This window comes from Heterocephalus glaber, unplaced genomic scaffold (assembly GCF_053883595.1).
Source record: "Heterocephalus glaber isolate CG9 unplaced genomic scaffold, H.glaber_assembly_v1.0 deba00000621, whole genome shotgun sequence".
Taxonomy (NCBI): Eukaryota; Metazoa; Chordata; class Mammalia; order Rodentia; family Bathyergidae; genus Heterocephalus; species Heterocephalus glaber.
In genome coordinates, this window is record NW_028258153.1 from 28239036 (window position 1) to 28259983 (window position 20948).

At 50.3% G+C, this 20948-nt stretch overlaps 2 protein-coding genes across 6 annotated transcripts in view; one reads left to right on the plus strand and one right to left on the minus strand.

Annotated features, from left to right (window-relative positions):
* Positions 1-13433, plus strand: part of Clec2l (C-type lectin domain family 2 member L) — a 22457-nt gene extending 9024 nt beyond the window's left edge. The window contains exon 5 of the mRNA XM_004851356.4: positions 195-13433. Within this exon, the coding sequence (XP_004851413.1) occupies positions 195-306 (112 nt within the window). The 3' untranslated portion in view covers positions 307-13433. The remainder of the gene's footprint in view (positions 1-194) is intronic.
* Positions 9732-20948, minus strand: part of Hipk2 (homeodomain interacting protein kinase 2) — a 192632-nt gene continuing 181415 nt past the window's right edge. For all 5 annotated transcript variants that reach the window (XM_013074489.3, XM_004851271.4, XM_004851270.4 and 2 more), the window contains exon 15: positions 9732-20878. In XM_013074489.3, coding sequence (XP_012929943.1) covers positions 20414-20878 — 465 coding nt within the window. In that variant the 3' untranslated portion in view covers positions 9732-20413. The remainder of the gene's footprint in view (positions 20879-20948) is intronic.

Sequence of the window (20948 nt, forward strand, 5' to 3'; positions counted from 1 at the left end):
ACCCTAGAGGGTGTGGAGAGGCGGGGCATCTGGAAGAGACCATGGAACACAGGGCAGAGAGACAGGGAAGTTGTGCTGGGAAGCTGCCCTGGGCTGCCTGTCGGTCTTGGAAGGTGACGTAGGGGTGGGCACAGGCCTCGGAGCCTCTGGGCTGCCCGTGCCTGTCCTGAGCTCCTGGTCTCTTCCCATCACAGATTCACCATCTCAGGCCCAGGCGAGTGTGTCTTCGTGGAGCCCACCAGGCTAGTGTCGACCGAGTGTCTGATGACCCGGCCCTGGGTGTGCAGCAAGATGGCCTACACGTGACAGGGGCAGGCCAGAGGTGGAGGGAGGCATCTGCTCCGAGACCAGCCTCCAGAAGGAGCCGCCTGCCTCTCCTGGGGGAAGAGGTGGGGTGGGGAGCACCTGTCCCCTCAGGCTCTAGAGCTCCTGAATCCCTGGTTCCTGGCCTCCTTTGTCCCCAGGCAGGTCCTGCGGCTCAGCAGTTAAATCCCATATGCTAAGTAGCGTGGCCATCTTTCCTCCAAACACGCAGGGGCACACACACACATGCACAAGCACACACACGCACAGTCCCTTCCCAACAGTGTCCCTCAGCCGCCCCGCAAGGCCTTCCCCAGCCCTGCCTGGAGCCTTCTCTCCTCACTAGGGCTCTGGTGCAGTGGGGAAGGCTTCTGGCTGGGAGGGCATCTGACTGTCACCCGTCATGGGCTCTGCAGGCTCACGCCTCTCCAGAGCACTGGGGGTGGCAAGTGGCCGGTGTCCCCTTACGTTGGCCAGCCCCACCCAGGGCCTGGAGGCCCCAAGTCCACCCTCTTTGCCTTTCCGGGGTCCCTGGGCAGGGCCCCCCGCTGTGTCCGTGGTGCTGTTGTATTGGTCACTAACGGAATAAAGAGATGACTGGCATCAGAGAAACAGCTGCCGTCTGTTCTGGGGTCATAGCTTGGGGAGAGGCAGAGGCACACAGCTGGTGGGGTCACCACAGAGATGTGCTTGCTTTGGTGTAGCAGGCAGTGGTGTGCAGAGACCAAGGATGGAAAAAACAAAAAGACCACATGTGATGGCCTTGGGGCCTTAGTTAATTTTGGCAGGGTATGAACTTATTCCTGGTTGCCTGAGGGGCGGGTGTCGTTCTGGCTCCTTCATTACTATTTAATGCAATATGACAAACGTTTCTTCCAAGCTGCTGTGTGTCAGACACCACGCCAAGCAGAGGAGAGCCTCGGCATTATGGCTCAAGGAGCGCACAGCTTGGAGAGCACTAGAATGTTCTAGAACACTGTGGAAGTTGGCTCATTCCACCTTGGGGAGGATGGGTAAGAGCTCACTAGGTCTTCCAGCCTCTTCCTGTCCCCCTGCTTGGTCCAAAGAGGCCCTGAGGGCCCCCTTGCAACCACCACAGTGCATGGCAATGGAGCCTGGACCTCTGTAGCTGGCCCTCCTGGTGGCCTTAGCCAGCGAGATGCAGATGCCTGGGAACCTGTTTGTGCACTGGGTACTGGCCCCCCAGTTTCAGAAATGAGCTCAGAGGGAACCCAGTTCCTTTCCTGAGCCTAGGTTCTCAGACAATACTGCCAACTTGGTGTGGTTAGCTGTTCTGCATGCTTTCCATCGATTAGGGGTTGTCTGTGGCTTCATATTTGTCTCCTTCTGGGAAGCCAGTGGCAGACCTAGGTGCACAATAAAATGTTAAGGGAATTTGGGGGGTTCTCCCATGCCCAGCACGTGCTGGGGAGTGTGCTGAGTGGCTGGGGTTGAGGAAGTGGTCAGTGCTGCTGGCTCAGTCATGTCCAGGCCCTTGTCTCAATGGTGTTCTACCTTGAAACAGTGGGGGTCAGATGGGGGTGGTGGTTCACACCTAGAATCCTGGTTCTCTGGGAGGCTGAGGCAAAAGGACCCCAAGTTTGAGCCGACCCAGGCAACTTAGCAAGACCGTCTCAAAATAAAAAATAAAGGAAAGGCTGGGGATGTTGCTCAGCACAGAGACCCTAGGTTCAGTCCCCAGCACACAAAAGTGGGGCTCAAGATCTTCAGCACTGTTTTCCACAGTCCAACTGTTGTGGCAAAGCAGAACGGCTCAGTGCTATAGCCCAGTGTTACTGATCCCAGGCACAGCCGAGTGTTATAACTCAGCGTCGCAGTTACTGAAATTTAAAGACTTGAGAATCTGAAGTTCACTTGAAGAAGTGGAGAAAAGCCTTTTACTATGCCGGAGTGCTCAGTGGAGTTCATACTCAGAAATCTGAGGAAAGGACTAGAAGTGGGAGCCTCCTTACGTAGGAGTCCAGGGCTAGGTGTGCATGCTCACTGAAGCAAAGGGGCGGAGTTACAGAACATTCCCGAGAGGCGCAGTTCAAACTGTTACAAAACATTTTGATACATTGGGCAAGAGAGCTGCCTGGCTGCACAGACCATTACATTTCTGCAGCAAAACATGTTGTGGGAGGGACATGGAGGTAAGGCAAGGGCCTGTCGTATTGTATAGTACTGCTCCATCACAGCAGAAACGCCCCAGGTCACAGCAACTCTGGCAGGGCTGGAGTCAGGCAATGAGGAGGAGGGACGTGGTAAGGGGACAGGGGACCCTGCAAGAGGAGAGGGAACTCGAGCCCCTTGCCCCTTATTTCTTATTAAGTATCCAAAGCCTGCTACTTGAGGCTTAAGGGCCCTGGCAAATAAACTCTGCCAACCTAGGTCTGTCCTGGGAGCACACAAGGGTTCTAAGTCAGTTTGGCAAAGCAGATGCCTGACCTGGGTCACAGGGTCTACCTTCTCCTGCGAGGGAGGAAACGCAAGATGCAAACGAGACTGCCAACTCCAAAAATGTTGGGAATTCTTTCAAAGGTTATAAACCAGCCAGGGCCGGGGATTTAGCTCAGTGGTTCCGCCGCCTGCCTCGTAAGTGCAACGTCCTGAGTTCGATCCCCCGTACCAAAAAAAAAAAAAAAAAAAAAAGTTATAAACCAGCCACCGCCTCACTTTCCTGTGGGCTGAGCTCTCGCGCTGAACCCTTGGCGGCCAGAGGAGGGCAGCACTGAGGCCAGCTCTGGAGGGTGTCCTCTGGGCCAGTGTGTAGCTCACCGCCTCCCCAACCCTATGCGGGATGAGGGGCGCTTCCCAGGGACTAGCAGGGGTGGTTTAGCGCCACCCTAGTGGTCAAGTGGTTTGCTGATCCCAGTCCCACGGGTTCATTCTAACAGAGGAAGAAAAGGCGCAGAGGTCGGGTGCTTACCTCACAGTACACAGCCGGAGACGCAGATGCCGAGATCTGGTCCCAGACCTCCCACAGGAACTTGTGCGGCACATGTGTCCTCTGCCCAGCCGGCCAGCTCTGAAGAGGGAGAGCTGGGAAGGAAGGGACACCGGTGGGCCAGGATGGTCTGTATCTTCCTTTCATGTTTTCATGTAAGTGGCCCAAACACAGTCATGTTATCGGGTAGGTTGTTTCCAAAAAGTGGCTCGCCAACTAAATGTTACCAGGTTCTGGGTTGCTCGCCTCTGCTTTTGGAGACAGATTCCAGGTTCTTCTCGCCTCGAGCAAAGAATTGAAAGAGACGAGCAAAAGCAGTGGCCAAGTTTACTCACAAAAGGAAAAGTGAAGAGTCGGGGAGCAACTGGCTCTGCAGAGCGAGCTTGGGCTGAGAAAACAGAAAAAGGTGAAAGCAAAGATAAAAGTACACACTCTCTGGGAAACAGCGTGGACTATCATGGAAAAGTACGATAGCAAAGCCTTCATGGCATGGATGTGGCCTTTAGGCTGTCTAAATCTTGAGGAAACCTTTGAGAACTTGTACATCCGGGTCCTGAGAAGCGGTGCTGGGCTCCCACCTCTTAGGGTGACGTCAGGTCTAGGCTCCTATTGAGACCCTGGGGAGTTCTCGCGAGAAGTCCATGGGCAGGGCTTTGGGAGCTGCTCTGCGGAGGGGTCGGCGATCTTGTAATTAGCAGGTCACATCTACTTCCCCAGCCAGCTTTGCCACGCCCCAATCTTTCCCTAATCACATCCGGAGTGACTTCTACCCTTCACTTCCTTGGGGCTCCTGAGGACACTTCCACTGCTCTCATTGCCAGCACCTCACTTGATACCACTGAGTTGGTGTGGCCTTGTGTCTTCTGCTCTGGGCCTGTGAGCTCCTGCCCCCGAGATGGCGGGCTTCTGTGTAGCAGGACTTTGCCTGCACAAAGCAGATGCTCGGTGTTGCTGTCTCTCTTGCCCACGGTGTCTTCTCTACCCTGAGGCGCCGACAGGAGCCCTGAGATACTGATGCAGAGCTCTTAAATCCCCCAAACCACGAGTCAAATACACCTGTGCACAAAATGCCCAGCCTCGGGAGTTTTGCCACAGCAACAGAAGACAAAAGATATCCGGCCCTGGGCCTTTCGTGAAAATCCTGTGCAGAAAAATGTATGGGTGGTGAGGATGTATTTCCTGGGCTCCTCCAAGTCCTTGTTCATTGTGCCAGCCAAAGGGTCATTTCCATTTAATGCCTTCTTTTCACCGTCACCAAGTTAGGTCACCAAGTTAGGTCACTCATGTTTACCGTCACTCACCAGGCCCCTAGAGGCAAAAGTGGCTGTTAGTCTTTTGTTGCCTAGGAAGGCTTCTTTGTATCCTTATTTCTCTGATGGATTTTGAAAAATACGACATAATTTATCCTGCTGTTACAATAGGATCAAAACATCTTTTGCCACTTTGCATAGATACATCCAGCGTGGAAACCTTCTAACACTCTTTTGAGCCTTAAGAACAAATTATCTGTCCATCTCCCAGCCCAGTTCATAATCCATCAGGTACAGGATCATTACAAAAGTGGCTCCCATTTAGAAGCCACTGGCGTAGAGTAATTCTGAAGTCCTACTGTGTGGTGCTCTGGAGCCTACATGAGAGGCAGGTGAGGAATGTCCTTGTTAGTCTCTGACTCTCCTCACTCAGTGGGGAGGAATCCCTTGCTCCTTCGCCATCCTACAGTCCAGCGGCCTCCTGGAGGTTTCTCCCTGGCCACTTCCGGGGCTGCCAGGCTGCTCACTCTGCCTGACAGCACTCAGGGCAGGAAACGGGAAGAAATGGTTTCTACATCCATTGCAGTGCAAGCTCGAGGTGTCTGTGGCGATGCAGAAACATAGTATACTTCTTCTGGTCTCTGCACCCCGTCAAAGTTATTTTCTAGACTAAATTCTCAAGGTCTAATCTTTTCTTTCTGATGCCGTTTCTCGCTCTCAGCCCAAAGGCAGCTGTCTTGCAGGTATCTGATGCAGTATGTAGGTAGCCTCAGAGCCAGCCTCCGCAGGCCCAGTTAATTTGTTCCACTGAGTTGTACTGAGATTTTATTGTTTAAGCCACTGGGTTGGTCTCTTTTGGGGGTGAGGTGGGGTACTACTGGGGCTTGAAGCCAGGGCCTTTGCACTGAGCTATATCCCCAGACTTTTTCTTATTTTTTGAGACAGGGTCTGGTTAAATCGCTAAGTTGCCCAGGCTGGGCTCAATCTTGTGATCCTCCTGCCTCAGCCTTCCAGAGTGCTGGGATAGCAGGTATACATCACCCACGCCCACTGTGTCTCATTTTTCATAGATGGAGCTCTTTCACTTTCTTAGACTTCTGCAGTTTGAACTGTTTTCTTTTGTTTCCATTGTGCTTATGAAGCTCCTCTCTTTCTTGTAAAATCCTGCAGCAGGCAGCCAATGTGAGTATTCTTTTTCCTAGCCCTTCTCTGGGAGCTAATGGAGTTGGTTGGGACAAGGCCTGCTTCCTGGTTATTGTGGGTCACCCCATCTTTTATTGAAGCACAACATGGGGTGTCATCTGTCCAGCCCCTGAAATCAACTTTTTTGTTATTTTGTTTTTTTACGGTACCCTGGGATTGAACTCAGGACCTTGTGCTTGCCAGGCAGGTGTGGCGCCACTGAGCTACATTCTCAGCCCCCCTGAAATCAGTTTATTTTTCTGTTCAACTTCTAAGCCAATGCCATGTATTTTATTTTAGATTTTTTACCCAAGTACTCCACTTTGAGGAACCAACTTCTGTACAAAGGCTAATCACTGCAGTAAAGAAGCCTAAAGACTCAGTGGTGTACTCATCATAAAAAAGCTTGTTTTTCACTCTTTTGTGGTTTTGCCCCACATGGCTTTATTGGGGTTGGGGACACAGTGTTGTTCATCCAGTGGCCCAGAAGCTTCTGGGTCTCGGAATCCTCCCCCAATCTTCCACATCTGGCCAGAACCTGAGGGAGGCGAGTGTGGGTCACTGTGTGAGAGGATTTGGGGTGGGGCTCAGGTCTGGCCATGCTTCTCTGGGAAGAAAGCCAGGGAATAAAACTGGTCTGCGGGCTGGGAAGATGAGGCTATGGGCTTGGGTTTGGGGAATAACCAGCCAGTCTTTACCGCACGCAGTACAGTTCCCATCTTTCAGCTCACACAGCTGAGCCGAGAGCTTAGTGGTTTCCAGATACCACAGGATAACAACAGAGCTTGGAACTGAACCCAAAGCTGGCTGAGCCCCAGCCACACTCTGAGCCACCCGGCTGCCCACCTGGCCTGCTGTCTTCATGCCTCAGTGGCTTGTGACAGCTTCAAACCCGAGACTGCCTCTCTGTGCCCTGTGATCTGTGACAGGGCTTCCTCCAACACAGACTTTTCCTTGCTGTTTCAGTAGCTAATTGGCTCTCTTTCCAGCGACCCGTCCCTGGGTTAGTCTGCTATGGATAAAGATGCTGAGAGCCACTACCATAAAACTGAAAGACAACACTGAGACAGAAGATTAAAAAGACAGGAAGGGGTGAAAAGGGGTTTCATCATAAGGGTACCCAGAGTCTAGCGTTGTGTCAGGAGTGCATCAAATGCAAAGTGTCACCATAGAAGGAGCTATGTAAATTCTACAGATTAGTTCATGTGAGACAAGCACTTAGGAAATGGCTGATCTCAGCCTGGCATGGTGGCGCACACCTATAGTCCCAGCACCTGGGAGGCTGAGACAGGAGGATCCTCAAGAGTTTGAGGCCAGCCTGGACTACATAGTGAGACCCTAAATACCAAAAATAAATGAATGCATGCAAGAATGAATGAATGCCTGATCTCAGATGCTGGGGAAGGCCCTGCTACTGCTGGCTATTTCTTGATTACGGATGAGGCCCGGGCTGCTCCTGGCACAGGATGCTTTCATCTTCAGATGATGTCAGATAGCACAGAGCCCTAGGAAGAGGTGTGCACGGCCTGTACTGGTTGTTAAGTGCTCATGGAGGCCGAGGGAGGGGTGTGAGGATCCCTACCTGACACTGAGCAGGAAGCAGAGACTGGAGGAGGAGCTCACAGGACAGCCAGGCTGTAGCGCTATGCCTAAGGCTCCTGTGTGCGCTGCTTTATACACATTCAATATTTGCTTAAAGGGGTAGAAGACACAGGTAAGCCAAACTCCCACACAATTCACATTCACAGCTGGCTGTTAGAAACAGAGTAGGGTGTGACCTCCACCACCCAGCAACTTGCCCTAAAAGTAAGGGGGCTTCATGACTCGGGAGTCAGAGACCCCCAGGCCCAGGACAAGGTGCTGTGGAGGGAGAGCTCTGTTTAGCAGCTGGGAAGTTGTGCTTGTTATGGGGTCTCAAGCTCTTCTTCTGGTTCATGGTGGCTCAAGCAAGCGCCTTACCCTTCTTACCACCCCAGTATCCAGTGTGCATTGACAGCAATGCGTTAGTCAGCTTTCTGTTGTTGTGACAAAATACCCAAGACAGTCAATGTATAAGGAGGAAAGGTTTTGTTTTTTCACTTTAGATTTAAATAACTCCCTGGGAGCACTTGAGATGAGCTGTTTTCCCTACCCCTTTCCACGGATGGGATTCCTGGAGGTGCTGTCCTAATTAAAAAAATAGTAAAATGTGTGATGGCGGAGTTCTGGTTTTGTCAAAATTGTTTGTGTGGATTTTTCTGTAATTTGAACTCCTGCCTGAGCTGTTTATTTTTTCATAGTGGGAATAAACCCAGGGTGATCTACCGATGAGCTACATCCCCAGCCCCCCTCCTTCCTTCTCTTCTCTTTTCTTTCACTCTGAGACAGGGTCTTGCTGACTTGCCCAGCCTGGCCTCAAACTTGGAGCCCCCTTGCCTCAGCCTCAGCGGTAGCTTTGGGTTGTGTTGGCATTGCTAGAGCCCTGGGAGAGGTAGAATTTGGAGGGTGAACAGGTGGATTGTTATTCCCCCAAGTATTTACTGAGCACATGTTCTGCCTGGCATGTAACAAACAGGCCCTAGAAACAGAGATGAAAGACAAATTATGACTTGCAAGGATTTTATGGCTTCGAGTTAGAGGAAAATAAGGAGAGAAATGTTGCCAGTGTGGGTCAGGGAGGATCATGCATGAGGGTCTGGAAATCCAGGCCAGCAAGGCCCAGAGCTTACACAGGGTGAGCTTCCTGGGGGAGGTGACTCAGGAGGGAGGCTCAGGGGGAGGCTCAGGTCCCCAGATGTCAGGGTGGCTGGGGGTTTAGCGGATCTGAGGATGACAGGGGTGGGGTGGGGAGGTTGCTGCCAGGGACCAGGCTTGGCTGAGGAGGTGGCATCGAGGGGCCCTGGCCAGCAGCCCAATCTCTGGGCCACTCTGCTTACAGTGCGGTGGGGGCTGTAGTGCAGGAGTGGAGGCTGTGGGTGAGGAGCCAGGTGCAGTTTGCGCTTGGCTGGGAGGCCAGAACCCTGTGGGGGATCTGAAGGTCCCAAGGCCTGAGAGTACAGGGAATGGAAGCAGAGACATGGGTGCTGGGGCGGAAACTGGAATCCTGTGTGTCCCTGGTGGGAATGTGAAGGGCGCGGCTGCTATGGAGAACAACAGTGTGATGGATCCTCAAATGTTAGCAGTTACATGTGGCCCAGTAACTCCCTTAGTGTGTATCCCCAAAGGAATGGAAAGTGGGGATCTGCAGATGCTCACCCACCAAGGCTCACAGTGGCACCATTCACCACAGCCACAAAAGGTGGTGACCCAAGGTTGATTCTGAAACCAGCCTGTCTGTGCATGGAATGCTGGTCAGCCCTGAAGGCCATTCTGATATGTTATACCGTGAATGAACCTTTAAGACAGCCTGCTAAGTTAAATAAAGCCAGAAAAGGTGTAAATGTTGTAGCACTCTACCTCTATGAAATACCTGGCAGAGGCACAGTCAGAGGAGTGTAGAATGGTGGCAGGCTGGGGCTGAGGGAGGTGGGAAGTTACTGTTTATGTGTGTGGAGTCTGGGATGATGAGGAAGTTTGTGAAATGGACAATGATGATGGGGGTGTTCATGAATGCCACTCACTGTAACTCAAGATGGTGAATTTTACTATAATTAGGAAAAAAAGAGCTCACCAGGAAGAGGGGCACCATGGATGGAGTAGGATGTGGAATCCTAGGCTTCCTGTGGTGATGGTGCTGGGGTTGAGGGTGCCAACACTGTGGACAGGGCAGGGCGAACACTAGAAGCTCACAGCACAGCAAGGTACATATGGCCGGGCCATGGGGACAGGGCGAGGGGACGGTGTGGGTGGAGACTTACCCAGCTGCACAGCAATCAGTAATATAAGGACCTCAACGCCCTTGCGGCACCCAGTCCTCCCTGCCAGGCCCACATGCGGGCATGGGCTGTGCGCATTCCCAGCGTCAGTGACTTCCGCAGTGGGAGCACTTCCGGAAGGCGTTCCTTGCCGCGGCGCTCCTCAGTCTCCTGACCCGTGTGGCTGTGGGATACAGAAGCACGCTGGGCGGAGTGTCCAGTGATTCCAAACAGTTTAATGTAATTCCAAGACGAAGTGTGATTACATTTCTACACATATACAATATGCATATGTGAGTTTACAAATTTTAATTAATAACTCGTTTCACCTCAGAGACCGAAAAAATGATCAAAAGAAACTGTAACAAGCTATAACATAGTTCACCACAACAGGACCCCGTTTCTCACCCTACAGTTAGTAATATTACAATTAAAATAACTATATTCTTCTATAATTTTTTCTGTTAAAATCATCTCATAAATTTACAATGCTATTAGTTTCCAAGACTAATATAAATTCACTCCATTTTTCTACAACGAAAATGATTAATTTAGAAGCACACGACATCATGATGAAAAAACACAAGCATTTTAGTAGCAAGGACTTGATCAGTTAAGAATTAGTTTTCTTGTAAAACATTCTAAAGCCAAGTAAAATATCCATTCTTATAACATACCTATAATATGAGACTAAGGAATAGTTACACAGAGGTCTACAACACATTGGTTTGTCTTTAAAAAAGTAGACATTTATAAATAAAAAAGAAAAGAGGGACAATTCACAGAGGGAAAAGAGGTACACAAGAAAATACTGTTGCACGCAATAATTTTCACACAGATTAACATGGATTAACACTTTTTATTACAGAAACCGTACAGTGAGAAACACAACGGACCAGGGCTTCATGGGGTTACTGAGATTGAGCTAAGATGACCCGGTAGAGAAAGAGCTGGGTGAGGTGACCAGGAGGGAGCCATGTACCTAGGGCTGGGGACCGGGTGTCACCAGGCTTCCTCTTTCCCGCTGGCTTTCTGGCGAGTGTGCCTGTCTGTCCAGAGTGTCCTGAATTCATGGGCAGCTGGAAGGTAAACATTTCTACAGATCTGTTCTCTTTCCATCCTAATGGGTATCATTTCTGGAAATGTGATATACTATCGGGCTGCAGCTCAGTATGTGTGGTCAAAGGAAAACAGCCTGGAAAATTCCAGTCATTCTGATCGGCTGCCACCTCTTCCTCATCCATGTCCTTGATGCTGGGGACCAGAGAGCGGTGGCCCCCTCAGGACCCAGCTCCACTGTGGTGAGAGGGACAAGGGCCACCTGGCCCATGTGTGAAGGAGCAGGGATGCCCATGCTAAGGCTGGCTCCGACCTCTACAGGGCTCCGCTTCCCCTCAGCCGTAAAGCTATCTTCTCCTACCAGAATTTGGTTTGATATATATCCACAGACATATATATCAACAACTCTGTCTACACAGTGATTCTACTAACTAGGGCTTCTGCTGCCCCAGAGTGTGCCTTTCTCCTTTATTTCATTTGGTTAAAAAAACGCACGTGAAGAGGGTGAAGAGATGCTTTGGGGGCCTGAAATGGTTATGCCCTGGGAAAGCATGGAAAAAAGCAAGCTTTAAATAAGCAGGGACACAGAGACAAGGGGGGTGGGCAGTGCACAAAGGGACTTCACCTTCTGAGGGTGGGGACAGGGTGGGGATGCTCTAGTTCCATGCAGAAGCCACAAAGGCTACAGAGATGGCACAATCACTTTCCACTTCCCAAGTTCCTCCTTCCCACCTGAGCCAGGTGACTCAACAGTAATAACCCAGTGTCCCTGGAGCCCAGTGGGTGGCTCTCTGACAGCAGGCAAAGGGCCTTTCGGCCTGGCTCTCAAGCTTCTCGGAAGTCCTGGGTGCCTGGGCACGGGGCTGTGGTGACAGCAGGTGGAGGCTGAGGTGGCCACAGGGACAGTGACCCAACACAAGGAAAACTGGGGGGCGGTGCCAGGAGAGATTCATTTGGAGACTTGGTTGAAAGGGAACTAGAAAGAGCAATACCAGAGCCCTCTTTAAAACATACTTTTCAAACAATAAAAAGAGCCAATTTCTATACCTCTAGTTTTTAAAAATATAGATGAGCCCCAAAGACAATGACACAAAATTCATTTGGTTAATTAGTGCAAAGGAAAAGCACACGCGTGCACACACACACACGAGCACACACAAAGGTGGGAGGACAGTTAAGAGGGCGAGAGGAAGAGCACTCCATAGCAACAATTCTAACAAAGAAAGCCAAACAAGACCCTGGTGTCCCTGTGGCCCACAGGGAGAAATCCAAGGTACGATGTGAACAGAGAGCTCCCTGGTCCTGAGTGTGCTGCAGTTCTCAAGGTCGCATCTGTTAGAGGAATGAATCGCACCTGAGGTCACAGCAGGTCCTCCACAGTCCGGTGGTGGCACAAGAGAAAATAAAAACCAAACAAGACTTAAGGAAAACAGCACTTCCCAGCCTGCCCTAAGCTCTCTCATTGTCACAAGCCCTCTCTGTGCACCAGGCCTTGGGGGACCGGCCTGGGCTCCTCCTTCTCCAGATCCTTGGGCTCAGCAGCTCAGTCTCTGAACTGAACCTACTTTTCACGCTCACTGAACTGGGCCTCACATCTCAGCTTGACCATGCGTGAAAAGTAGACACGTCCTTTTGCACTGATTTTTGTTTAAAGGAGAGAATGAGTAAGACAGCAGATATACAAAAACCCCAGCCAATGAATACAGGCATGGAGGTGTATTGTTCTTCTTTTCGACATTGCTCAGAATATCACTGGTGGCCCAGGAAATAGCAGCTGGATCTCTGGGGCCACCTGAATCCCAGTGTCTTCTATTGCCTGGTGAATGGAAGCGAGTAGATCTATGAACAAGTGAAATATTCAAATCAAGAAAAAAATCAATGGACCAGGGGTCAGTTTTTGCTGCCTCTTCCAAGGTGTCAGAGGCCTGCAGACAAGCGTGGATCCAACACGGCATGAGACCCCAGCCGGCCAGAGCTGGGGTCTGACCCTTCCCACCCCATCCCGACTTCCTTTCACATTCTCTCTAGCTCGCCTGGAAACCAGCGTTATGGAGGGAAATGCACACACTGGGCCACAGGACAGTATAGGTAGAACAAAGGTGACTTGGGGATACACGGCCTCCTCCTGTAGAGGCAATTGCTGGGGTTTGGAGATGTCAGTTAGAAACAGGAATTTTCTTTAAAAAGTACCAGTTTAAATGTAAACTATAAAACACTTTAACTATAAAACGTAGCCAGAAATATGCTTAAGTATCCAGAGTCATTTACTTAGTTTACTTGTTTAAAGTGAGACTCTTGGTATCTCAGAAGGCTAACAGCATTTTACAGTAGCTAAGAATATATATGCTGTGCGTGGGTATACTGGAACATCACATTTAATTACAATACGCAGAGAATCATCCCTTCCTTGGTTTAATTTCTTCTCTAAAGATGAACTTTTGTTAGAATTCACTTAAGCAACAACAACCAGGGTGTGCATTAATCAATATTTTCAGCCCACACAGAATTCAGTCTTTTAAATCTCAAGATCAAGCTGGCTACATGATTTCAAAAAAGGCTAAAACCAGGATGAATGCCCACGTTTGAGGTAATTATTGCCATTTTAGGTCACAGTTTGTGTAAGATAATGTATCTAAAACCTTCTAAAAACAATCCTTAGGTGTTCTGTCAGAATTCCAGAACACCTAGTGACACCAACCGGGATCTCAGATTCTGACTAGCTAGGTTTGCTTCCAATGGAGTCAAAGCTCTAAAAGATTCTAGAACTTGTGTAAACTACCTAAGAATTTAGGCAAATAAGCCCGGAGCCACTCAACAAAGCTTTTTTTTTTTTTTTTTTTTTTTTTTTTAAAAAAAGAAGCAATAAACAAGAAACCCAACCCAAACAACTGAGTAGATATTTTACAGCAAATGATAGTTCTTTAGAAAATCAAAAATCTAGTCCTAAAGCATTTCTCAAGTCTTGATGCCTTTCAACCAAAATGAAAATACATCTGCATTACTATTAATCGCACATCAGGGCCAGAGACCCCTCTTCCTTAATTTCTGAAAGCTGGTTCATTTCTCTGTTCATACAATTGTTGCTTTCCCTTTCTTGGAGAAAGGTTATCTATCTTGAAAGAAAATTTAATTGTATTCCTCTTTCTAAAAGCCATCTTTTCTTTCTTCTTCTTCTTTTTTCTTCAGAAAAGAAAAAAGTTCCTGAACACCAGGCCTACACACGGTATTTACAAATTTGGTGTGAACCCTGTCTCTGGTTCTGCCTGGAGCTGAAGAGTGGATCTGTTACAGAGACCAGAGCCATCATATTTATCAAGTGCAGTAAAAAATAGCATTTTGAAAAAAATATATACCTTTAGTATTGCCTTTCTAGAGTTAACTATAAGCAAGAAAAATTATTTTTTTTAAAAGAAGAGAAGAATACTTTTTTCCCCTTCACTCTCCTAAGAGTTTGTTATAGCAGCATTACTAAAGCTAGTTGGTTTGCTGGAAAGAAATCTAAAAGGAATTGTAGAAATCAAAAGAAACTCCCCAGAGATTTTTCTTAAAAGTCAAACTAATTCTGCCCCTCTGCCTGCATCTGATTCAGGTTCTTTTTGCACAGAGTGACATTCCTTAAAGCCTTTCTTTTCAACAGATACACAGCAGACAGCTGACGCTGGTGGCTGCGTGCTGAGTTCCGTAGCCTGGCAGACTCAGGTTCAAACCCTGCACATCAGACATCTCTCTTGTAAAGGGACTGATATTGCCGGTCTGACAGGGTTAATGTGAAGACAAAATGAGATAAGACAACCAGTTAGTGATTCTGAGCAGTGTTTGGCACACAGGAAATGGGGGTGTTGCTAAATGGGTCATCAGAAAGATGAGGCCACTCATTGCTATGGAAGAAAGTGGAACAAAATCACATCTCAGTAAAGTCCTGATTAACAAAAAGTGACTAGAAACTTGGAGATTCTGGACCACCACTGTACTTTTTAATACATGCCACTCACAATCAGTTGGCTCATCGCCAATGGTGTGTGTGTGGCTGTGATGGCACCATGAGATGAACTTCTAAGGGGCTTGGCATGGGGCCTGCAGTACTGAAAGCATTCAGCAAGTGCTGTCCTTAAGGGATATTGCAAGTTTGAACAAAGAGGCAGTGCATGGGTCTGAGATGAGGGGCTCTCGAAGGCTTGTGGGAGTTAAGCTGGGGGCTCAGGAGGCTGCATGCTGGGGTTCGGTGACAGGGTGCTCCCAGGGCCACTTCTTTGTAAACCTCATGGAATCTCAAGGGAAGGACCAGCCTGGAGATAGCTCTCTTGATCTTTTGGAAGCTGTCCTGAAGATTTTGAGAAACCTCTGCTAAGTGAGCCACAGTGCCAAAAAGCCTTCAGGAGGCCTTTTGCATTTAAATCCCATTTTGCCACGTTCCATCTCCAGTGGCCTGACAAATTTGACTGAGTCCAGTGTGGAGATGAGAAACAGTCCTGAGGCATGGAGTGGTGGCACGCTGTCATCGGAGCCAGCCTGTTTGTTGTGCCTGCAGTCACGCATGATGGGTGTGGGGCCTCTGCCTTTATGTAGCAGCAGCAATGTAGGGTCACTACTCCTCCTCTCCAAGATGAGTGTAGTTTTAAAATAAATGCAATCAAAAAAGCAATTAAAAAAAAGTCAGGGCCGAAAGAAAAATGGAATTGTGTCACCGATGATGTCATTATTGCTCAGAAAGGAGCAAGAGGGATGTCATGTTCTCATCTCTGGAGGCGTCTTTGAGGATTCTTTGGCTACAGAAAGGAACAGTTTCGCTTCCCTTTCCAATTTGGTAAGGACATCACTGACCTGCTCAATTTTGAGGCTTCCCCTTTGAAAATCTGTCAAACACCAGAAAGAAGAAACAAATGGGGAAAGGAGCCTGTGTGTCCCAGGGCTGCAATGTGTTGTGGCAAATAGCTCCTGCCAGCCTCGCACAGTGCCAGGCTGGGCCTGCCGATGAACTGTTGGCTCTCTGTTGAGAGTTCTCTCTGCTAGTTGAGGGCACTGAGCTATTTTCTTCTGTTTTCTGTCCTAGTGGCTCCTTGGCAGGCCAGCTGGAGCAGCTGTCCCCTATCTTACCTGCCCTTGTCCAGATAACGGTGGGGACCTGTGTCAGTCCAGCGACCGTGAATATCAGCAACACTTCCTGAAGCCTGCTCGTCTCCGTGCTCTGGTTCCCAAGAACGTTTGTGCTCCTCACTCACACACACTCACATGACCCAATTCCTCCTCCACGAGCTTGTTCCAAAATGAGTGTCTGCAACTCCTGAGACTGAGTCAAGGGACATCATCCCATCAGGTGTGCCCAGCTCCCCTTCCCAACCTGTCCGACACAGTGGCGATTGGGCAGGCTGGGTGCTCCAGGCTGGGAGGTCAGCCTAGCTAGCTTCCACACCCCAGAGACCCAGCCACCAGGAGGGCACGACAAGTCCATGCAGCCCAGGAGGCAAACGGAAATGGTCGTTCTCTCCAGCCTCCTTCCTCCTCTGAATTTGCCGACCACTTGCTGCGCCCCACAGTGGTAACTGGCAACCACACTGGACTCGCCCACCACACCCTGCTCACCCCTTTCCCTTGGAAATGTCCCAAACTGAGCAGAGACACGGGTGCCAGTGCCCAGACACATCAGTGAGAAATGGCACACAGAAGCAGGTTGCCTTGAGGTTCATAAGGCTCCAACCAGATGCCTCTCCCAGACCTGTCCTTGCCAACTTCTTGCTCAGGACCATTTTCTTCCCTGAGGAAGGATAGAGCCCATCCAAGACTAGAGGATGTGCTGGGGGAGTTGGGGTCTGAATAGGGAGGTGGGTATCCCTCCACTTGAAAGCTTGGTCCAGGGAAGGCAGCTTTGCCGAGGGTACTCAGTGCTGAGCACCAGTGGGGATCTGGGCAAGGGTGCTAATGAGCACACTGGGATCTTCTTGTATGGCTTCTGACGCAACACCTCTGTGCTCAGGATTAGAAGAGGGTGTGAGGTGAGGACTCAGGTGGGCACAAACATCTACCGAATGTCTGTCCACTGTCCAACAACTCATTTCTGCTCACAGGAGCTGCCCATGTCAAACCTTTCTTCACAGTGGCTTGGTAGGTAGCCCATGGGCAGCCATCATCTACAGTGCAGGCACTAAGGGGGCATCAGAACCCGAGGGGCTAGCCACATGGCCCTGCTGTGGCTTTCCATTTGGCAAAGATGAGGGGGTGTGGCCTGCAACGTCTGGCTGGCTGCTGGACCTTGCTGAGGGCTCTCTGCTTCCTCCCAATTCGGACACTCCTTCCTGGCTCAGTGAACTGCACGCTGGGAGGATGTGTGTGTGCAGGGAAAGTGGGGAGGGTGAATGGAGAACGGTGGGGCTGAAACATCCCGGGGAGGCTCCAGCACCCGTTACTCTTACTCCAGGCTTCCCACCAGTGGCTTCCAAGAGGGACACAAACCACACTCTGGGCGTGCTCGTGGGAAAAGGGGGAATGTTGTGCAAAGGGGCTGGGTCAGCTCTGGGAAGAGAGGGGCTTTTGTGGCTTATGTATCAGAAGCACAGGAGAGGAGACAACTGGGGGAGATGCTGTGTAAGGGCTAGGGTTCAATAGTCTAAGGGGTGCCCCAGCAGCCCCTCACCCACAAGCTGCCTCCTTGGGCCCTCGGTCCCTGGAAATCTAGGGACATACATTGACGATGGTCGTGTTGCCCAGAGCCCAGGCTGGACTATAGAGAAAGGTCGTGACACCTTCTTTCAACTTTGTTCTATGGCGGGTCTTTCATGATAGCTATTCGTAGAATAGAGATGACAGGAATAATTTTCCTAAATCCTGGGTCTTTCCTTTTTGTCTGACAAAATTGGACATCTGTGCATCCCTCCAGTCTACTCAGATACTCACAGGCATAATATTATAAGTTTAAATATTAAAGGGAAACACAAAGATACTTGGAATAAATGTGCATTTAAAACCCTGACTAAAATAGCAACAGGATAATGATGATCATAAATATAATGGCAATGACAAAAATAAAATAATCAGCATGATAATATTAACATTATGAGCAGCATGGAATTTTCATTCCTGTCTGGGAGGAGAAAAGGAAAGAAAATTTCAGGAGAAAGAGTTAAGAAGCTTCCACTTAAGGAGACAAAAAGAAATGAGCAGAACTTTTAGGTCATCTTTCCCCTAAGAGAACAGATCTAGAGGACTGGAACTGTGTTGTGCCACGCAGGCCAGCGTGCTGCCCAGGACAGCAAAGTGAGGCTGCTGAGCTGATGCTGCGTGACTCAGTATGAGATGCCATGGAACACTGCTGCCATCTGGCTGCCCAAAGGTCTGTGGCAGCCATGTCTCCCAGGCTGGCGTGGCTCAGGGAGGGCTCCCTCGTTCTCTCTGAACCACCCAGCTTCCCAGTCTCAGGCCGGGCACCGCCCCACCTCCAGCTGATGCTGGTATTGATCATGGCAAGGAGAGTGACTCCCTGCTATAGGCTGTCGCCACTCTGTCTCTGTGTCCCTACAGTGCTGCCAGCATGTGCTCAGCTTTATGCAGGTCATGCTGTGCTTCCTTTTGCCCCAAGGCCTGCCCTAAGCCACTTCTAGTTTGGGGACTTGTTTCTTTATAAGGTAAGAATTTAGGGTTGGGGTGGGGAAGTTTCCAGAGTTCTTTCACAGCTAAGAGCTAAGTCATGGCTTCGCTACTAAAGGCGGTGGACTTCGCTACGAAAACCCTTTCACAGTAGATTGCTCAGGGCCTGTGAGGGAAGAGATGAAGGAAGGGAGGACAGGCTGCTGGCTGGAAGATCTCGGTGCACTGGGAACTTGACTGAGGGATGGGCTGGGACTCTGTGCCAGGGCCAAACAATCAGAGCCATCCTTTGAAGCCCATCCCTGCCCAGAAAGCTTCTATAGTGTCCCCAGCTCGACTGGTCCACTCTAAGCAGCAGGATCTACTTCCCACTCACCCCACTGCCTGCAGTGTTCTAAGCCTGAGAACACTTCCAGAAGTGTCAGAGGTGTGAAGAGGGTACAGGGTTGAATTTGGCGATTTCACTGTCTGTGAGTTTTTTCCCAAGTGCAGTGGAGAAGCTCTGGTCACTCTCACCAGCGTTCTTCCAGCCTTCTGCCCACCAGACCCTTCAAATTCCAAAACCCAAACTGTGGGGCCCAAACTCTCGGGCAGATCTGGGCAACTCAAGGGATGAATTCAACAGGAACAGGTTGGTGGTTGTCTACAGAGGAAGCCCCTCTCTGCAGTGCTGGTGGGAGAGAAAAGCGTGGCGCAGATCTGAGCATACTAGGCTTCTTGTGGAAGGGAGGGACTGGGGTGCCACTGGAGACAGACACCTGGCCTCCGGGCCTCTCCACAGATGGCCCCAGTACGCTGTGCTGGGCCTGGAGGCCGGAAGCCGCTGGCAAAGCTGACATGCCTAAATCCTAGGTCCCACACACAGCAGAGCTTGGGCACGGATGGGTGAGGGTGAAGGGTGCCCCAAAGGAAACAACAAAAACCATTTCTGTCATCAGAGATCTTCATCACCTTTTGGCTCCCAAACAGCTCTCAAGATCCTTGAATTCTCATGGTCCTGCCAGCTTCCCTGACATCCTACTTGCAGACAGCCCAAGAAAGACAATGGCATGAAACAAGGAGAAAAACCCAACAAAAAAAGGAAAGACTCAAGTAAAACGTTACCACTGCGCAACAGAAGAGAGGCGCCCGCTGACAAGCTCAGCCTGCTGTGAACCAGTGGAAGTAAACCCTCACACGCGTCTGTCTGTCGTTCAGTAAGGCACTAGGAGGGAATGGTGTAAAATCAAGACTGAGGGCCGTGACGGCGGTGCTGAGGAACACAGGGGAGGCGGCACCGGCGCTCACACCCACACGCGCTTGCTCGCTTGCTCACCTGGACCACCACATTGGTTACATGCCTATGCTATCCCATTTTTTTGTGCAATTACATAGGAATAGTCTATTGGTATCACTGGAGTTGAACACAAGGTAGAAAACAAGGGTGCGAGTGCTACATTCTACTAGGGTGTCGTTGACGACCGCTAGCCCTATGCTATGTGACTAGGGGTTGATTCAAAGAGAAACTAAATCTTCGAGGGTGTGTGTGGGGGAACCTAAAGTTTGCAACACACATTATTAATGACATCTGAGGAATAACATTGCTTAGGGATTTCTCCAGAGTGCTCAGAAAGAGAAAACCAGCCCCTCTCCCAAGAGGTCCCATTAGCCTGGCTGTTCCCCACTGCTCCTGACGAATTCGCCAGACCTGGGCTCCCCCAGACCAAACCCCGTGCATCGGCCCCTGATTTCAGCCATGGCCTGACACCCTGAAATGGTGTTGACCCTTTAGAGTTCTGGAAAAATCCCTAATTCTTCTGTTCAATTCATTAAAAATCTATTGGACTTCCCATCAGGTGTCCCTGACAGCAAATTCTTCAGTGTCACTTGCTGCCATATGAAAATAATCTTTGAAAAGTTCATAGATAAAATTCTTCAAAAACTGGGGCCCCTCACTCCTGGGATCTTCCTGCGGCTCTCTTCTCCTTTCCAGTTGGGTGCGGAATGGGTTCATGAGCTGTGTTTTTCTGTTACTGATATTTTTTTTTTCTTTTTCTTTTTTAAAATAAAAAGCATAGATTTTTCCCCTCCTCAATCCCTTCCTTTCAAAATGTTCTCTTCTCTGCTCTAAGTCCTCTCACTTCCTGGTTCAAGTTTCTCTGAGTCCTGTCCCTGCCCCTCCCGCCCACCCTGTTTGCATTGTGTGTGTGTGGCACCTTCAGTATGTGGCAGCTCCCGGGGTGGCCGGCGCCCCCTCCTCCCTCCCTGGCCCCCTCCAGTGTTTATATGTAAGGGTACTGGTTGACCTTGGCGGGGCTCAGTGGGTATCCAGTGTAGACGGTGGAGGCTGGCGAGGCGCTGATGTAGGTCTGGTGGGCAAACTGGGCTGGATACTGACTCGGGTGGATGGTGGGTGAGGGCAGCACCCGGGGGCCCATGCTCACGGGGACCTGGTGGACGATGCTGGCCGGGTAGGCAGTGTGCTGCACAGTGTGGCGCGCCGAGCCTTGGGAGGCCACTAGGTGGGCCACGGTGCCAGTGGAGCCCAGGGCGGCTGGTGCTGTGTAGGTGTAGAGGTGCGGCTGTGTGGGGAGATGGGCGGCAGCAGCAGCCAGGTGGGGGTGGACGGTGCCATGGCTGGGGCTGTTGTGTGGGAAGGAGTATGGGGCCTGGGCCATGGTGGGAGTGATGTAGGCCTGCTGCCGTCGGTGGCTCCCGGCGCGGTCCGTGGCCATGTGCTGTTGAGCCTGCGAAGGACAACCAGCGAGAGGCACTGTGTTAGGGGCCAGGCCCTCAAGGGAGTACTGAGAGGAGGAG